Here is a 15,396-nt window from a genome sequence, read left to right as displayed (position 1 = left end):
GTTTCACCTCATGTGCCAACACCACTTGCCATCCTTGGTCTATTGTATCAACTCTTGAAAAATTACTAACATGAAAAGGCCTTCCAAATGAACTCTCTTAACTGAAACCTGACATAGCAATATGTAAAATTTGTTAATTCAAACAGTTCTTTTGTCATCCTTGAGTAGTTCATGAGCAAGGAAAAGAATCGGAAATCCAGCTGACCCCAGTGCCCCGATCCACCCTTATTTTATTGTGGTCTGTACTTTATCTTACTGACAGAAATAAGAATAGGCCCATGTGACTTAAGGTCTTCAAGGCCCAGAACATCCTCTTGTTATGGTTAAACTGGCGTAACAAAGAGATTTTTAGAAAAATACAGTGGCTTTTTTCAGGCTTCAGGTTGGCGGGGCACCCTATTCTGGGACCCAGGTTCCTTCCATCACCTTGCCTGGCCTCTTTTGGGACAGGTCACAGCTCAGTGACTGCAGTGCCAGGCACTCTGGCTGGCTGTTGTGGGGAGAGTGCTCAGAGGAGGCCCACCCACTGCCCAAGGCCACGTGGTGGCACATTTCCTTCTGCTGTCCACTGGTGAGGCAACCGCATCACCGAACTGGGGAGACTGCGGGGCCATCTAGCAGGAAGCCACATGCCTGGGAGAAGGGGAGGGAGGGTTTTAGTGGCTAGAGAGTAGACTTTGCCATGGTATCCTTAGTCATTAGAGGTGTGAGTCACCTGGTTAGAAAAGTCTGTCTTGTCCTCTTTAGCCCATTGTTGTTTCCAGGCCCTGGAGAGAAGCCTTGAGCCGGAGGGGTAGGGGCAGGGGTATGTGTGGAGAAGTCAGCCTGGCCCCCTTCATCCTGCCAAGGGGTCAAAGTGCACAGTTCATCCTCTGTTGTGTGGATGCAAGGACTGTTGCACCCCCAGAAATGTGACTCTCGTTCTGGGCAGCCGACTGAGATGGTCTTCTGCATGACCTTGGGAACAAGTGGCATCTGGGCTTGGTTTTTTTTTTTTTTAATAAATTTATTTTATTTGTTTATTTTTGGCCGTGTTGGGTCTTTGTTGCTGCATGTGGGCTTTGTCTAGTTGTGGCGACTGGGGGCTACTCTTCATTGCAGTGCACGGACTTCTCACTGCGGTGGCTTCTCTTCGTTGTGGAGCACAGGCTCTAGGCGTGCGGGCTTCAGTAGTTGCGGCACGCGGGCTCAGTAGTTGTAGCTTGTGGGCTCTAGAGCGCATGTTCAGTAGTTGTGGCGCATGGGCTTAGTTGCTCCGCAGCATGTGGGATCTTCCCGGACCAGGGCTCGAACCCGTGTTCCCCTCATTGGTAGGCGGATTCTCAACCACTGCGCCACCAGGGAAGCCCCCGGGCTTGGTTTTGTGTTTAAATAAAATAAATAAATAAATAAATTTATTTATTTATTTACTTATTTATTTATGGCTGGCTGGCTGGCTGGCTGGCTGGCTGGCTGGATGGATGGATGGATGGCTGCATTGGGTCCTCGTTGCTGCGCACAGGCTTTCTCTAGGTGCTGCGAGCAGGGGCTGCTCTTCGTTGCAGTGCGCGGGCTTCTCATTGTAGTGGCTTCTCTTGTTGCAGAGCATGGGCTCTAGGCATGTGAGCTTCAGTTGTTGTGGCATGCGGGCTCCGTAGTTGTGGTACACGGGCTTAGCTGCTCTGCGGCATGTGGGATCTTCCCAGACCAGGGCTCAATCCTGTGTCCCCTGCATTGGCAGGTGGCTTCTTAACCACTACGCCACCAGGGAAGTCCCTGGGCTTGGTTTTGACTGAGAAACCGAGGAAAGTGGTAAACCATCTCCTTTCAGTTCAGGATGCCCTCTTGGCTGACAATTCAACCATAGTTTGTTCAGCTTGGGAAAGGAGGCAGGACGGAGGGAAACTGCCAAGCCAACCTGGGATGTCAGTGAGCACCGGGCTGTCAGTGAGCGTGGTGCTGGACCAGGTGATGTGAGCGCTGCAGTGCGGGGTTACCTTGGGGCAGCTCTGCACGGGACGCTGCAAACAATCGATGCTGACAGGAAGCCCCAGCGCAAACTTGCAGGTCACCACCTGTCACTGCTAAGCTTTCCTTTTACCTTCTGCCTCTGTCTTGTTGTCTCAATGTTGACAAAAGCATGTTGAAGTCACTGGTGGTAAGAATGATAGTAACAATACCAGCATTTAACAAAAACTGACTGAGTGGGGGTCTGAGTGCTGGAGGTGTGTTATCGTACTTAGTCTTCCCAGCAGCCCTGTGCTCCTGTTCCAACATTATCCTTGACTTATAGGCGCCCAGGGGTTGGATGGCTTGGCCAGGGTCCTACAACCAGTGTGGTGGCGCGGAGCCCATACCTGCAGAGCCTGCACCTTAAGGACCTCACCTCTCCCGCCTGCCCTCTGTGCCACGTGCTGTGTTGCCTGCTGGGGGTGCAGAGGTGGCCACAGTCTGGAGCACTTTAAACCCTGCCGGAAAGGGCTGTGCCTGTACTTTTTGCATACACTCTACACAGGCAGCACTGCCCCTCATAGAGCACTGGAGCTCAGCAGGCAGGGACGTGTGCCTGTGCCAGCCTGTCCCCCAGACAGCCAGGTGTCCAGGCTGCGGGATCAGCGGGAAGCTCAATGGTCCGTTTCTGCCTTTGCGCAGCTGACACCTTGAGCAGAGGAGGCAGACGTGACAGGTGCTTATTTAAATTTTTTTGTCTGGATGTGCCACTCGGCTTGCGGGATCTTAGTTCCTGGACCGGGGACTGAACCCAGGCTACGGCAGTGAAAGCGCCGAGTCCTAACCACTGGGCCACCAGGGAATTCCCGATAGGTGATTATTTAAGCACAGCTGTAGTTACACTGAAAGGAGGGCACACAGCCTCGAAGGGGCATTTAATAGGGGACCTGTTCTAGTTTGACAGAGTTGGATGTAGAAGAGGCATTAGCCAGCTGGGGAGAGAGTTCTGGGCCAAGTGGGCTGAGGCCAGGGATCAAGGATGAGCCTGGGGCAAGGTGAAGCTTGGAAGTCAAGGAGGGCCAGACCCTTGGCTCACGTGGGCTGCTCTTTGTACCATATTCTCTTTCAGGAGGGTCCTGATAACTTATCAGTAGTTTTTTGTGTTTTTTTTTTGCCTCTCCCGTGTGGAGCACAGGCTCCTGACGCGCAGGCTCAGCGGCCATCGCTCACGGGCCCAGCCGCTCCGTGGCATGTGGGATCTTCCCGGACCGGGGCACAAACCCGTGTCCCCCTGCATCGGCAGGCATACTCTCAACCACTGCGCCACCAGGGAAGCCCTATCAGTAGTTTTGCTCCTGGGCAGTTCTTTGTTCCTCTCTGGGGGTCTCAGGCCTAACCTCTGGAATGAATTGCTTGATTCAGAGAAGTGACATATTGAACATTTTATCCTCCCATTAATTCACAAGGTACTTTCTTACCTTTTGTTTCCTGCTTGCGTACAAACTGGGAATAAAGCTTCTGGGCTTCTGGTTCTAGGAAAGAGTGGCACATGGCAGGTACTCAGATATTAGGTGAATGAGAAAGGGAGGGAAGAGGGTAATTAAGCTCCTGCTGTGTGCCAGGCAGTATGCTTGGCTATTAGAATTTCCTAACCCACCTACTCCTTACAGCAGCCCTGTGAAGGTGATGACTATGAATATTCCCATTTGGGAAACAAGGAAAAACGAGACTCAGTGAGGATGAGCAGATTGTAAAGTGGCCTACCTAGTTGAGCTGCTGGTTTCAGAGTCCGTTCTTGCGACCAGTCTGCCACACTGCCTCTCAGAGGGTAACAGAGAGAGGACAGGGAGCAGGGTGTGTGGCAGCCTGTTCCCCAGGCGGCCAAGTCATAGTGCAGAGTATGGCCTTGGTGATTTGTCCCCAAGCACACTGGAAGGAGGTTTCCTGAAACTCCTGCCTCTCCTGGATTCCTACAGCCATATGTTGGCCGCTTCTGACCCAGCAGCCAGCTGCAATATGATCCGCTGTCCTTAGCCAGGAGAGCAAAAATGAGGGATGGTGTCCCCCCAGGCCTCTTCTCCCAGGCCCCCAACCCCTGACACCCTGGCAACAGCCAGGAGAGAAGGTTGACCCCGTGAACGGAGTAGGAACACCGATGGTTGTGTGGGTCCAGCCCTCCTGGTAAAAGTAGAGAGAGGTAAAAGCTCACCATCTCTCTTACCTGGCAGGGAACTTGTCCACAAAGGAGATGTTTCTAAGATGCTGCTGAAGATTGCCTAAAAGCAGCTGGTTTCCACCCCCATACTTGCACCCATTCCAGAATGCTGCTTAACAGGACTGGGAAACTCATGTGCTGAAAGGATGTGAAAACACCCCATCCTAGAATTTGTAATAGCTTGCATTAACTTTCTAGCTACTGGCGGGGGGGAGCCATTGCCCTCACTTGTATGCAACTTGGGCTAATTTTAATTAGTTCCAGAAGGTGTGTGTGGTTTGAGGGCCAGTGTTGTCCAGAGCCAGGACCAGTTACATGGGGATTGTGATTGGTTGAATTTGGGGAGGAGAAGCTTGTGGCCAGATTCCAACCCACCGACAATCTAAGCAGATTCTAGGAGGTCGGGCAGGCATGGTGGGCATTGGCTTATTTTATTCCTGAAAGAGGCCCTCAGTAACTCAGGAAGGTGGAATCCTGCCCGAGAGGCTTCCAGCTGACCTGGCCTTTTCCTCCTTCCGTCTCTGCTCCATGTTTACACTCGATGTAAACATCACAGAGCACGCTCACGGCTGAAAGTTCTGTAGTCTGCTGTGATGGTTACACATGGACATTTTGACGGTGTGTAGCATTTCATTTTCAAGGCTCGGGGAGCCTCCTACTTGATATGGGTGGGAATGGGGAGGCCTTTTGGGCAAGTCGTCATCTTTTTATTGTTCCAAGAGCTTGGTGAAGCATTTGAACTTTCACCTGTCAAAATCACTTTTGGAATGAGGACAGCTTCTTAGAATAGCAGAATGAAAGTATCATTTATCCCAATGAGACCTTAATAGGGGCTTTCCCGTTTGGACACCCACCTTGAATTCATTGGAAACAGAAGTTCTGGGCATTGTATGTTTCATAAATTTGGCTCAGACTTTTACTGGGTCATATTTCCCCCAAATCTTTTTGAAAAAGACTCATGTCTCATTCCTTTAAACCAACATGTGTAAGCTGGGTAAAAATAGAGCAAACTGGTTTCACGTTTTGATTTATGGACGAAATCTGCAAGTTTGCCTTCGAAAAGCATTTAAAACATAACTCAGGGAAGTTTGAGCCTTGCAGACTGATGCCTGTGGCTGGATGAGACTCTGGCCTGTTCAGATTCTGCCTGGTGCAAGACCAGACGTGGCCAGGTCCACCCCTTACCCGGATGAGCAGTAAGCATTCACACGCTCTGCTTCTCCCCCCATCTCTCCTCGCCCTTCTGAAGACTGCTCTCCTCCCCTTAGGCTGAATAAAGGAAACTGGCACGGAAAATGGTTTGACGTGGAATTTTTTTTACCATCGGTAGGTAGTAACTCAGTAATCAATAGCACTTTAAAGACACACTCGTAACAGGACATCTAATCCTAAAATTTCAGGCATGGTCAAGGACTGTCAGCTGGTCTAGCAGAATGAATTCCTTGGATACCTGTATTCTGTGCAGGGGTTCAGTGTTTTGTGTACATCACTACTCCTTTGACCACAGGACCTCAGAAGCAGTGCTGGCTTCATGGTTGCACGACCTGGGCAGCTATACAGAGCCCTGTGCTCAGGGGGCTTCTCTGTGCTTGGTTTAATGCTCTGCTGTTGCCGTCTTGAAATTCTTAATACTTTTTGGACAAGGAATCCTGTATTTTCATTTGTCACTGGGCCCCGTGAGTTATGCAGACAGTCCTGCTTAAAAGTTAGTTATACAGTTCATTATGTAGAAAATCCCTGGGCACCTTAACTTTGAATGAGGATTGCTCGAATTTAGCGTGTTTGACTGGCCAGTTCATGATAATCGTTACGCTGTCCAGTTTTACGTGATCAAGTTTTGTTATGACTGACCTGCAACTGTGAAATTACCTTTGTTTTCTGTGGGTTTGGGTGTGGGCTTTTAGGAGGGTTTTTTTTTTTTCTTATAAGAGGACCTAACAATAAACAGGCTGATTTTAAAAAAAGCCCCACCCTTTCAGTATTGAATGGCATGCCATTTACTCCTTAACAGCATGTGAGTTTATTTTTCATGTGGTTGTAGCTGGGTTTCATTAAGTGCAGTTTGACGTGTGTTTAACCAACGTTCAGGTGGCTTGCGGTGGGTGGGTGGGAGGGAGGGACAGGGCGTGGGGAGCTGCAAGATGAAGAAGGCTCAGTTACTCCCCTTCAGGAGCTCGCAGCCCAGGAGTGGGGGTGGGGGGGAGGCTGAGGAATGAATGGTTGTTCTCATGAGAGGACCCTGGTGTGGTTACACAGAGGCTGATGGGAGTGAAGTTCACCATCTGTTAGATCTGGCCCTTGAATGATGATCTGGGGTTTGTCCTGCAGGAGGATGGGGTGAAGGGCCTTGTCATCATAGGGAATACAGAAGAAGTGGAGAAGTCCAGGGGGTTCACAGCAAGTTGTGCTCCAGAAGTGGGGAGTCTGGAATGTGGAGTGTGGTGGGTGGCAGTGACAAGGGTGGAAAAGCAGGCCGGGTGGAGGTTGTGTAGGTCTCTCAAGGTGCTACATGTCTAAAGAGTTTAACCCTGGGCAGCAGGGACCATTGGTGAATGGGGAAGCACAGGGGTACCTGACTAGAAGGATGGTTCTCGGGTTATGTGAACAATGATGGAGCTTCATGGCTGTTGAGGAAGCAGAGAGGGGAGGAGGGGCCACATATTTGGGGGGAGAGTGTAGAAAAGGATTTGCCAAGAGGTGGGGAGAGAACTGTTGTGGGAACTGCTCCAGGGCTTTGGAGGAGGAGTCTAAGATGATTCTGACATTTTCACCTTGGGGTCCTGGCCGAATGGGGGGTTGTAACAAAGGTTGTTTAGGGTGTAGGAAATGGAGAGACAGACAGAAAGACAGATATCTTGGAGATAATGTTTGAATCTTGATGGGTGCAGATGGAGGTTGGAAAGAGGACAGAGAGCCACAGGGAAGCCAAGGGGAGTGGGAAGTAGAAACCAGTGGCCGTGAGAGTTCCAGAAGGGGCTGACCAGCGGCAGGGCATGTCCTGTTAAGCTGGGGGATGACTAGAAAAGGGGCCATGCCCTTGGCCAGTCACTTTTCCTCCTGGCAACACGTTGCCCAATTAGATTAGCTTAACTGTTAGCTAAGCTAACTAACAGTCTTCTTTTATGAATGACTAACTTGTCAGAGAAGTGAGAGGAAAATGATTGATAACACCCAGTATTTGTGAGATCTGAGAGAAAATGACCTCTTAAACATGTAGATGGGGGTGTAAACAGAAACAACTTTTTATAGGGAAAAGATATCTAGGACCTAGTGATTAGTGAAAAGAAAGATTTCAAGACTGATCATATAGTAGAATATAAATTATATTATAGTATAATATACTATAATTTATAGTATAATATAAATTCCGGCAGCAAACACATACACATGTGTGTGTACACAATCTGGTAGACAGTATACCGCCAGGTTAACAGGTGGTTATCTGGAATGCAGCCACCTCTTGTTATTGTCTATATTTCTGAAATGATTTCTTGAAATTTAAAAACAACTCTTTTTTATTATGGAAAATTTCGAATGCATGTAAAAATAGAGACAGTGGAATAATGCGTTTTCATGGACTTATAATCCAATGACACTGGTTAACAACGTTTTGGAATCTTATTTCATCTCTTCGCATCCTTAAGTATTTTGAAGCAAATGCCAGCATTGCATCCCTTCACTCTCATATAGCTCAGTGTGGTTCTCTAACAGTTGAGGACTCCATTTACTTTCTAATAAAGAGTGTGAATCATACCTCTGCAACCCAGAGGCTTGACCAGGCCTGTGTCTCTCTGCTCAGACAGCAAAGCCATCGTGGATGGGAACCTGAAGCTCATCTTGGGCCTGGTGTGGACGCTGATCCTCCACTACTCCATCTCCATGCCTGTGTGGGAGGATGAAGGGGATGACGATGCCAAGAAGCAGACGCCAAAGCAGAGGCTGCTGGGGTGGATTCAGAACAAGATCCCCTACTTGCCCATCACCAACTTTAACCAGAACTGGCAAGATGGCAAAGCCCTGGGAGCCCTGGTAGACAGCTGTGCTCCAGGTAAGTGCCAATGGCTGCCTGAGCCATCCCTTCCGGAGGGGTGGGGTATGTGGACCCCTAAACCTCTTGGTTTTGGGTGGGAAAGCTAGGTTTGCTGTGATTGGTGTATTTCTCCTGGTTTTTAGCCCATTGTAAGATAACTAAAGGAATGAAAAATGGCTCCGTTTGCCTTTCTGATGGCAGGTCTTATAGGTCCATCCATAGACTTGTTTGAGCATTGAATTATTTACCCAAATTCTGAATGAAGGCCTTCATGCTCGGAGCAGAACTTGAGTTCGGCTTCCAGACCCCAAGTCCTGCTTCTTCTCCCTCTTTCCACAGTTGGTGCCTAGTTTCCCATTGGCTTCAACATGTGCCCTATTAGGTGGTTTGGCATGAAAATCTGAACACTTTTATTGAGTGGAAAGTACCCGTCTTTGTCAGCCACTGGGTTGACTATATATGGCTTTCTCCGACCCTTTCTTGCTGCATTGCTGTGAGATAGTGCTTGGTCAGGATCCAGTTGGAGCCTTTTCCACCCTTGATGAGCTCCTGTTTTCTGAGTGGTTGAATGTACACCAAGGTAGTAATTATCCTCACTGGAGGGTTTAGATTGATGGGTAGAGTTTGCTGATACACTCTCAATAGAAAAACCAGAGCCTGTGTTTATGTACACCTCCAAAATTGTGTTTAATAAAAAATCTGCCCTAATAATCATATTTTCCATTTACTGATTGCTCTGTATATGCTGAGCACATTGGTATTAAGTAAGCTAGGGGTTCTCAACATGCTCAACTAGCTGGTGTCAACTGGATAGGGAAGGAGGGCTGGCTCTAGGCCCCAGTCTTCCTTGAGAGCCTGTAAGCTGGTGTCATCCAGAAGTAACTCAAAGCTCAGCATTAGTTCATTTCCCAGTGCCCTCTTTCTTGCTTCCATGCAAAGACACATTTTAGGGTACCGCTTTCCAGTTTAAACCTGGGGATTTTTACTCCAGTCCTATACTTCTTGTGGTTACAAAGGTTTTTGAGATAATTCTAGGTTTAGGCCTTTGAGCAAGTGAATGTTGTAAGTACACAGGATGCTAGTTCAGTCTTTTAGATATATCCAGGATTGGGATTGGGATATTGTAACTTATAATACGAAATATATGTTTGGTCTTTGTCCCCTTTCCTGGCACAGAGCTCCTAAAACCCTTGGAATTTACTAAGCGAAAATAGCTGTGGTAGTCGTGTTGTTCAGCCATGCCTGAGTTTGTTAATGAGGTGACTTTTGGAATGCCCCAAAGGATGGGGGCTGGATGTTGGGGGAACCAATCAGTGATTAGAGGGTTGGAACTTTCTCCCCTGTCCCCTGACCTCCAGGAAGGGGAAAGGGGATAGAGATTGAGTTAACCACTAATGGCAGGTGATTTAATCAGTCCAGCCTGTGTAATGAAGCCTCCATAAAAATCCCTGAGCTACGGGGTTTGGGGAGCTTCTGGTTGGTAAACAAGTGGTGGTCCTGGGGTGATGGTGTACCTGAAAGGACGTGGAAGCTCCTTGCCCCTTCTCCCACCTTGCCCTATGCATCTATTCCGTTTAGTAAAATCCTTTTATAATAAACCAGTGACCCAGTAAGTAAACTGTTTTCCTGAGATCTGTGAGCCACTCTAGGAAACAATCCAACCTGAGGAGGGGGTTGTAGGAACCTCTGATTAGTAGCTGGTTGGTCAGAAGCCCAGGTGACAAACCTGGACTTGTGATTGGGCTCTGAAGTTGGGGTTGGGGGAGTCTTGTGGGACTGAGCCCTTAGCCTGTGGGTTCTGATGCTGTTTCCAGGTAGATAGTGTCAGAATTAAGTTAAGTCATAGGACACACAGCTGATGTCAACCCCACACATTTGGTGACCAGAGCACAGAAGTGTGAGTGTGATGTGTCCAAAAAATCTCTCCTGCAAAAAGGTACCAGGCCCAAATGGTTTTACAGGCTTTGTTTGTTCATTTATTTACACCACACCCTTAAAGAATGGATAAATTCCTATCTGAATGCAAGAAGATAACAGCCTGAAGAAGAAGTCTCAGCTCAGGCAGAATAGTTTCTACTTTGGCATACTCATATCTGTGATACTTTCGGCCCATAAAGCATACAGTTCACTAAGATTTTTGGAAGAAACTGTTCTCTCAAGAGACTGAGTGAGTTTAGTTTAGGCACCTGGTTTCCTTTAACCTCTTAAGTCAGTTAATACTAACAGCATCTTTTGTGTGATGTTAACAGGTCTGTGCCCAGACTGGGAATCCTGGGATCCACGAAAGCCTGTGGATAATGCACGAGAAGCCATGCAGCAGGCAGATGACTGGCTGGGTGTCCCACAGGTATGTGTAGAAGCATGCGTGTCCCACGAAGCTGTTTCCCCTGATGCTCTGTGGATGCCTTTGGGTCTGGCAGGCAGTCTGACCTCCTCATTGGTCAGCTTTCAATGAGCATTGTCTGTGGCCGTCTCCCATCTTCCTCAGTTTACCCATATTAATAGGTTCTCATTGACTTAGGTGCTTGTAGATCCCCTAAAGATCTTCACTGTCACATGGGACAGATTTTCTAGTATTTTTTTTTAATATTTATTTTATTCATTTATTTATTTATTTGGTTGTGCCTGATCTTAGTTGCAGCAGGCGGGCTCCTTAGTTGTGGCTCACTGGCTTCTCAGTTGTGGCATGTAAACTCTGAGTTGCAGCATGCATGTGGGATCTAGTTCCCTGACCAGGGATTGAACCTGGCCCCCTGCATTGGGAGTGCAGAGTCTTAACCACTGTGCCACCAGGGAAGTCCTGAATTTTCTAGTATTTCTGTTCTAAAGATCACAAAGGCCATGTCTGGATGCCAGACTGCAAATGTGGACCTTAACCATAAGAAATTGCCAATATTTGACCATTTTTAACCTATTAAACATTTTTTTAAATCCAATATCTTCAAGAAAGTCACTTAGAACTTTTTAAGAAATTTAAACCAGGGTAACTCGCCATTAATGGAAAGTGTTTAAGAATTCATATTGCTCATAATCCTAACAAAGGAATATAACAACAGAACTTGGAAATTGAATATGTCTCAGATACCACCTACAGTAGCCACGTTGCTTAGTTGAGGTCCAATCTTCTACGCCCTTCCAAGGAGTTTAAAAAGCAACCCCTGACACCATGATTCCCATGTTCAAAGACTCGGTCAAGAAAAGTTGTGGGTAGCCAGTGCCAGGGGATGGATGACCTCATTACAGGCTCCATTAAGGTCTTGAGTTGGTTTTCAGAGCTGAGTTCAGTGTATTTGTAACAGGATCCCTTGGGAGGTAGAAAATCTTGCCTATATTTCTTTGGTTTGGTTTGGCATCATGTCTCTTCTCCAAGGCCCACTCCTTGGCTCTTCCACCCTCAGGAAGTGGTATGATATGTTTTTCATCTCCCCTTAAATCAAAACCCATCTCCTTTTGGCGTTCATGTGATGTTGGTAGTGTGTAAAGTTGTTGAAGGAGCTGCCTAGGAGAAATGCCAAATCAACGTACATCCTACATTTTACAAAACGTATTGGAGGCAACTGTACAAACCCAAATAGCTGTTTCGTTGCTGCAGGCTAATTGTCATAATGTTTCCTCTTCTCTTTTTTACCATGGAGTGGGGGAAGCTGGGTACATGTGTTGTTTATCTGCATTTGGTTGACCTGTTCATGAGACAGAGCCTTCTGTTCATCTGAGGAGGTGTGGCTTACCTCTTGGTGGCAGGAGAAGTTTTTGTACTGTTTAGGGCTGGGTCCTAAACAGTCCCAGGGTGGAACTGGGACTGTGACACCTTCAGGGAGGCCACCTGTCCAGCACAGGTCAAATCTTGCTCCTAAGCTGAATGTCAGTAGAAAATTTCCCCTTTCCTATTTTTTAAATGGCTTTTAATGTATTGAGACCTGTCTTAACTCAGGCTGCTATAACAATACCATTGACTGGGTGGCTTAAACAACAGACATTTATTTCTCAGTTCTAGAGCTTGGGAATTCCAAGATCAAGGTGCCAGGAAATTCACTTCTTGTTGAGGGCTCTCTTCCTGGCTTGCAGACAGCTGCAAACTGCCTTCTGGCTGTGTCCTTACACTGAGGTGGAGAGAGAGTGAGCTCTGGTCTTTCTTCCTCTTCTTATAAGGGCACTAATCCCATCGTGGGAGCTCCACCCTCATGATCTCATCTCATCTAGACCTACTTACCCCCAAAGGCCCTACTTCTTAATACCATCACACCAGGGATTAGGGTTTTAACAAATGAATTTGGGGAGGACAGAAACATTCAGTGTATTACAAGAGCACATACCTAATATGTCATTGTGTTGTCTCTTTTTGGTTTTATTTTTATTTTTTTATTAGTAGCTGAGTCAATAGAAATGCAGACAATGGATAAAAGAGCAAAGAAAAAGGCCAGTTTATCTATGCACTTTTGGTAATATGCTTTAATCCCACGTGTTCTTATTTCTTCTTCCTTACTTGATATAGCTTATCTTTTCTGGAAAGAGGAGTGAGTGGCCTTTTTTTTCTTTCAGGGTGGGGAGGTATGAACCTCTGGAAATTACGTATAGAATTGTCTGGAGAGGGTCCTCAGCTTCCAAAGGGGATGGTGACACTTCTAAAAGGTTAAAAAAACCAACTGATTTTGGCATGCCAGTTTGATGTAGTTTCACTTTATTGAGAGTAGTGTTTGCTTTAAGAGATTTTTGCAAAAACTTCTGTAGTTGCAAAGTGATATGTTCTGGATGTTCATCTACCATGTCGTTATTCTAGGTCATCACTCCTGAAGAAATTATTCACCCGGATGTGGATGAGCACTCGGTGATGACTTACCTGTCCCAGTTCCCCAAAGCCAAGCTCAAGCCAGGGGCTCCTCTTAAACCGAAACTCAACCCCAAGAAAGCCAGGGCCTATGGCAGAGGTAAGCACTGGTCATGTTGGATTTGAGGCTTGTCCTCTAGTCTTGATTATTGAGAATTAAGAATGTATAGGCTTCATACTTAAAGACACCCCAGGCCTCCTTTGTCAGATGTTTTCTACCTAAAGATCCATTTGTTTATGACCATCTTTTTCTGCCTTGTGAATTTAGGCTTTCAGAAACGCTGCTGCTTTAATGTGATGGAGACTGATGAGTTTGTTGCTTTGTGACTTGGGTGCAGTAACCCAGGGATGAAGAAAGGACTGTTGTTCCCATTTTTCAGATGAGGAATCAGAGGCCCAATCCACAGAGGAAAGGGGAGGTCGGGGTGGAGGGAGGAGGGGGGTGGGGAGGTCCCCCAGATTACCACGGTGGGGTGGGGCAGGAGCCTGGGTCTTCTGGCTGCTGATTCATTTCTCCTTCGGTTATGCTAAAGCTGCTGCAGGTTTCCAGATGCAGTGGGAGCTATTGTTAACCCCTGGCAGATACTTCCTTGCTAAGACATCCTGTTTATGATCTCCCAGCCAGCTGCCAAGGAGTGTTCTGCTCAGAACGTTAGAGTGGGTCAAAGGCATTTTGAGGAATTCGGTTTTCTGGTTGGCACCTGACTTAAAGCACATCAGCTTTTTTAAAGAGAACAGTTGCATTTCAGCCCAGTGTGGATTCTGGTAAAGATTAGTACAGCAAGATACAATTTGTTCCCTTTTCTGTGGCAAGGGGGAAGAGTGCATTCTATTTCTTCATTTTCATAATTACAGTTAGGATAACATTTACACACACAAAGTATTTTGTATGTCCTCTCCTAGAATCTACAGTTCTTAACATTCTAATGTGGTCTCTCGCCCCATGTGTGTATGTGTGTGTGCATGTGTGTGATTGTTGAATTATTTGAAAATAATTTGCTGGCATGGTAACAATTCACTCCTTAGTGCGCCCGCCAAGTCTCTCGTAAGAATAGGACATCCTCTTCTGTAACCACAGTATTCATTATCACACATAAGAAAATGAACAGTAATTCCATAACAACTAATATCCAGTTTATATTCAGATTTCTCTCTTGTCCCACGATTGTCTTTTACAGTTTTTCTCGTTTTACAAACCAAGATCTGATTAAGATTCACTTTCTACATTTGCTTGTTATTTTACCTTAGACTCTTAATCTAGGATAATTTCCGCTTTCTTGTTTTTTTTTAAATGACATTGACTTTGTAAACATCCAGAGCTCTTGTCTATCTACTCATTCCCTTTGAAGATAGCATTGCCCTACTTGGCATCAGCTTAAGTCTTTTTTTTTTTGGCGTGCCATGAGGCATGCGGGATCTTAGTTCCCCAACCAGGGATAGAACCCATGCCCCCTGCAGTGGAAGCGCGGAGTCTTAACCACTGCACCGCCAAGGAAGTCCCAGCATCAGCTTAGTCTTGAGATGATGCACGACCAGGGCAGTGGTGCTGACCGTGTGCTGTTCTCAACCTCAGTATCCACGTCCTTCTCATCTGTCTTTTTAGCATGACTTAGACCAGAGGACAGATAGTTCTGGAAGAGACCCACTTGCCATTTGAAGTTCTTTTGGCAATGAGGTGGGGTCTGTGCAATCATTTGTGTTATACGGAGACTGGGGACTTTGTTTGAAGCCCTCCCCACAGTGCAGTCAGTTGAAGGTTGGCATGTCCACACTTGCTTTAAAAGTGCTTCTCTAAGCTATAACCAAAGACGGTGACTGGAATAAGGAATCTGATGTGAAAGGTTATTCTTCCTTAAAGGCAAAAAAGCTGCAAACAGCCAAATATCTTGTCAACAAAATTGGTCAAATGGATTGAATCTAATCAAGGCATAAAGTGCTTGTTTGCAATAACCTTATCGCTGGCTGTCATGTTTCCCCATTGTGAATGTGAAACGGTTTCCTTTCACGGTGCTGTTTTCTAGAAAATGACCTCTTGCTGCAGTCAAGGAATGTGGCTAGTCATTGCCATTTCCTTCATCTGCCTCTTTGTAAGTTTTATGCACTTAGGTAGGAAACATATACACACACATATGTATGCATATGTGTGTATTCTTTGCATTTTTTTGTTGTGGTAAAAGACATATAACAACATTCACTAATTTAACTATTTTTAGATGTACCATTCACTTCTTGGTGAGGGCTCCCTTCCTGGCTTGCAGACAGCTGCAAACTGCCTTCTGGCTGTGTCCTTACACTGAGGTGGAGAGAGAGTGAGCTTCTGGTGATGGTTTCACAACACAGTGAATGTATGAATGTACTTAATGACACCAGAATTTTTTCATCTTCCCGGACTGAAAC

The 15,396-nt window shown here is 46.5% G+C and overlaps 1 protein-coding gene across 4 annotated transcripts in view; it reads left to right on the top strand.

The window, feature by feature from the left end:
• FLNB (filamin B) overlaps positions 1-15,396 on the top strand; it is a gene marked incomplete at its 5' end in the record, with an annotated part of 140,471 nt that overhangs the window by 49,631 nt on the left and 75,444 nt on the right. For all 4 annotated transcript variants that reach the window (XM_079712178.1, XM_079712177.1, XM_079712176.1 and 1 more), the window contains 3 exons: positions 7,944-8,192; positions 10,424-10,521; positions 12,952-13,099. In XM_079712178.1, coding sequence (XP_079568304.1) covers positions 7,944-8,192; positions 10,424-10,521; positions 12,952-13,099 — 495 coding nt within the window. The remainder of the gene's footprint in view (positions 1-7,943; positions 8,193-10,423; positions 10,522-12,951; positions 13,100-15,396) is intronic.

This window comes from Hyperoodon ampullatus (genome assembly GCF_949752795.1).
Source record: "Hyperoodon ampullatus genome assembly, chromosome: 10".
In the NCBI taxonomy this organism is placed as follows: domain Eukaryota; kingdom Metazoa; phylum Chordata; class Mammalia; order Artiodactyla; family Ziphiidae; genus Hyperoodon; species Hyperoodon ampullatus.
The sequence above is the reverse complement of the archived record's forward strand: the minus strand, read 5'-3'. Positions and strand labels throughout refer to the sequence as shown.